General features: G+C 31.1%; 1 protein-coding gene across 1 annotated transcript; it reads right to left on the reverse strand.

The window, feature by feature from the left end:
• Positions 1–304: 304 nt before the first annotated feature.
• Positions 305–2,692, reverse strand: LOC115724494 (GDSL esterase/lipase At5g55050). The gene is made up of 5 exons (XM_030653786.2): positions 2,244–2,692; positions 1,942–2,081; positions 1,608–1,835; positions 858–1,107; positions 305–742 (listed from the first exon to the last, which is right to left on the reverse strand). Exons 1-5 carry the CDS (start codon positions 2,506–2,508, stop codon positions 522–524), a joined length of 1,104 nt encoding a protein of 367 aa, XP_030509646.1. The 5' UTR covers positions 2,509–2,692; the 3' UTR covers positions 305–521.
• Between the last annotated feature and the right edge of the window lie 269 nt (positions 2,693–2,961).

Consider the following 2,961-nt stretch of genomic DNA (forward strand, 5'->3'; position numbering starts at 1 on the left):
TGACTAAATACGTTTTTAGTCACAGTACTTGTTGTGACTAAAACTAAATTATTAATAACATTAATCTAAATTAATACTATGTTTTAGTCACAACTAACTTTTTGTTGTGACTAAAAGTCAGATTTAGCCACAAAAAATTAATATTGTGACTAACAAGTATTACTAAATTGCTAACTATTTTTTGTAATGTTTTTCATTTAACAAAATAGAAGGCACAATTAATAACTTTTATAAAACAAAAATAAAAAATTTTATAATTAACCTTATTATTTACGCTAGTGTAGTCAATTCCATGGGGAAATAATTGGACTAATCAACAAACACACTTTAAATTTAGGTGTACATATTTGTCAATGATAACAATAATGTTCCATTACTATAGGTAAATTATGGAGAGATACAACTATAAAGTACTATATGGATAATAGTAATGTAAAAATATTAAAATATAATGACATAAAATAAGAAAGAGGTTGATGATAAACTAGCTAGTCATGCTATTGTTAAATATTAGATGTAATTTAAGTGGAAATAAGCTGCTTAACATTTAGTGGGAATGTGTATGGTGAAGGGCCACCAAAAATGTAATCCACAAAGAGGCGATGAGCAGATTCTGTAGGATGGTTTGCATCCCAGAACAGATGGCTGCTTCTATTGGAGCAAACTTTTGAAACTGGCAGACAGTAAACATCGGCTTTAAGCTTTCCAAGTCCACAACAAGCAGCCTTAACCTCTGAAAAACCTGACAATTAAATGAAATCCCAGAACACTTGTGTTATTTATAAATTAAAACTATATTAATTTGTAAGAATATTTTATTTCAAAATAAGGGTAATGTATTATTATTTTATATATACCATAAGTAGCTGCTTTGTGTATGGCATTTTGCATGACACTATAGCCATCGAAGTACGAGTAGCTTAACCCTTTTTGCTCAACTTTCAAGCTATTCAACATTGAAGTCAAAGCTTCGTTGTACCTAACCGCTACGCTGTTTACTTCTTCATTGCATTGCTCGGCTTTGTTACTTTTCCTCTCAGATGGAGTACATCCAATTACTCCAATCCCAACAATTACAAACTTACGTGCTCCAAGATTATACAAACGCTACCAAAAACAAATTAGAATAATTTTAAGCAATAATATAAAAGATATGGTATCTGTTGGGTTGTTGGATGTACAACCAAATTTGCACATTGGCTAATAATAGGATTGATCTTAGGTATATAACGATGAATACTTTCTCCACTGAAATAAAATCTTTTGGGAAGATGCTCAAAAACTAATGAGGCGCCCAAATCGAACAATATCACATCTTTATAAATAATTTAATATTCACATTTCTTTGCTCACCAATTTATATTTGCATTACTGAATCTAAAGCTACTGACTTTTATCTCAATTATGCTCATGATACCATATAATAAGAATCACATTCCGTTTAAAACTTAATTAGTGATTAGTGGAGTTCGTCTATGTTCATCATTATTTTTGTGAGATACCATACTCTAATATATCAAAAAGGAACAGAGTACATAAATAAAAAAAGTTAAGTAATATATATAAGTAATTAATGTGTTGTAATTAACTAATTAATTAATTATTACCTTAACTTGTCCCTTAAAAGTAACTACCATTGAGTTTATGTATTGGCGCAATGTGGTTTTATTACGCAAATCTGCGGAACCAAAGTAGCTGAACACGTCATTGCTTCCAGTCACAATTACAAAGAGGGATTTTGAGAGATGTTGATTCAAGCCGGAGGCTCCTAACTGTTTGTTTAAGGCTTCATGCACCTTTACAAAGCTACTTACTTGTTTTGTTAAGCATAATGACTGGGGTTGAAAGCACATCAACAATATAAATCCAATGTTATAATATTTTTGTGGAAATTTTGTTTGAAAAACAAATTATATAATTTAATGTTTTTGTTTGACTTACATACTGATGATTTGTCTGATTAAGAATTCCAGAACCACCAGAAGCAAAGTTTACACCTGTTAGGAAATTTTTACTTCTCTGTTCTAACTTGTATAGGGTAGACAGATATGGCGGGGAATATGGTAAGCCCACTTTTTCAGCTGCCCAAAAATTACATTAAAATATCAAATACCTTTGTATGACAGTCAATGTTCCTCATTTTCCGGACATTAGAATTTATTTATTTTTTGGCTTGAAACTCATATGAAAATGAAAATAGTATTGGAAATAATATATTAGTTGAAATATAAGAGATCACTTACCAAGAAGATCAATAGCATTCTTGCCATTACAAAACCTCCCGGTTGGTTTTTTGGTGGGGAAGTCTATGCCATTGTGTGGAAAATTTGCTTTGACTACAGAAAAGACGAGGTAATTGTTGTTGCCCACATCGGCTAAGGAGTCCCCAAATGCATAAATGGCCGGGACAAGGGGATATGCAAATGATACACTAGTACTACTTAACTGACAAAACCATAACAAGAAGGTGATCATGATCACTACCAAAATAATGTTCTTATTAGCCATTACAATGGTCTAGCCTTCTAGGATTACAATTCTGATCTCTTATTTCTTTCTTTTGTCATTACCATATGTACAATTTCAAAAATCACAACTACATACATAAATACTAATTAATTAATGTTGTAGATTTGCTAGTGAGGCATTTAAGGGGGTTTGGTATACGTAAGCGAGTGGTGAGTAAATGAGGTGTAGGGTTGAGATTTTTAATGTAGTTCATTTTATATATTTCTGATCTGTTGCCTTGGAGGATCGACCAAAAATACATTCGCATTAAATATGGTGTTATAAGTTTTAATTTTGTTAGCATGTAAACTGATTATCACATATACCCGTTATATACATATATATATATAGATTAATATATAAAAGGGAGTTTTATACGGAAACATGTCTGTGAGTGGGGTAAATTAACCATCATTATTTGGACACATCTGATGAGAGAAGATGATAAAGTAA

Source organism: Cannabis sativa, chromosome 6 (genome assembly GCF_029168945.1).
Source record: "Cannabis sativa cultivar Pink pepper isolate KNU-18-1 chromosome 6, ASM2916894v1, whole genome shotgun sequence".
NCBI classification, from domain to species: domain Eukaryota; kingdom Viridiplantae; phylum Streptophyta; class Magnoliopsida; order Rosales; family Cannabaceae; genus Cannabis; species Cannabis sativa.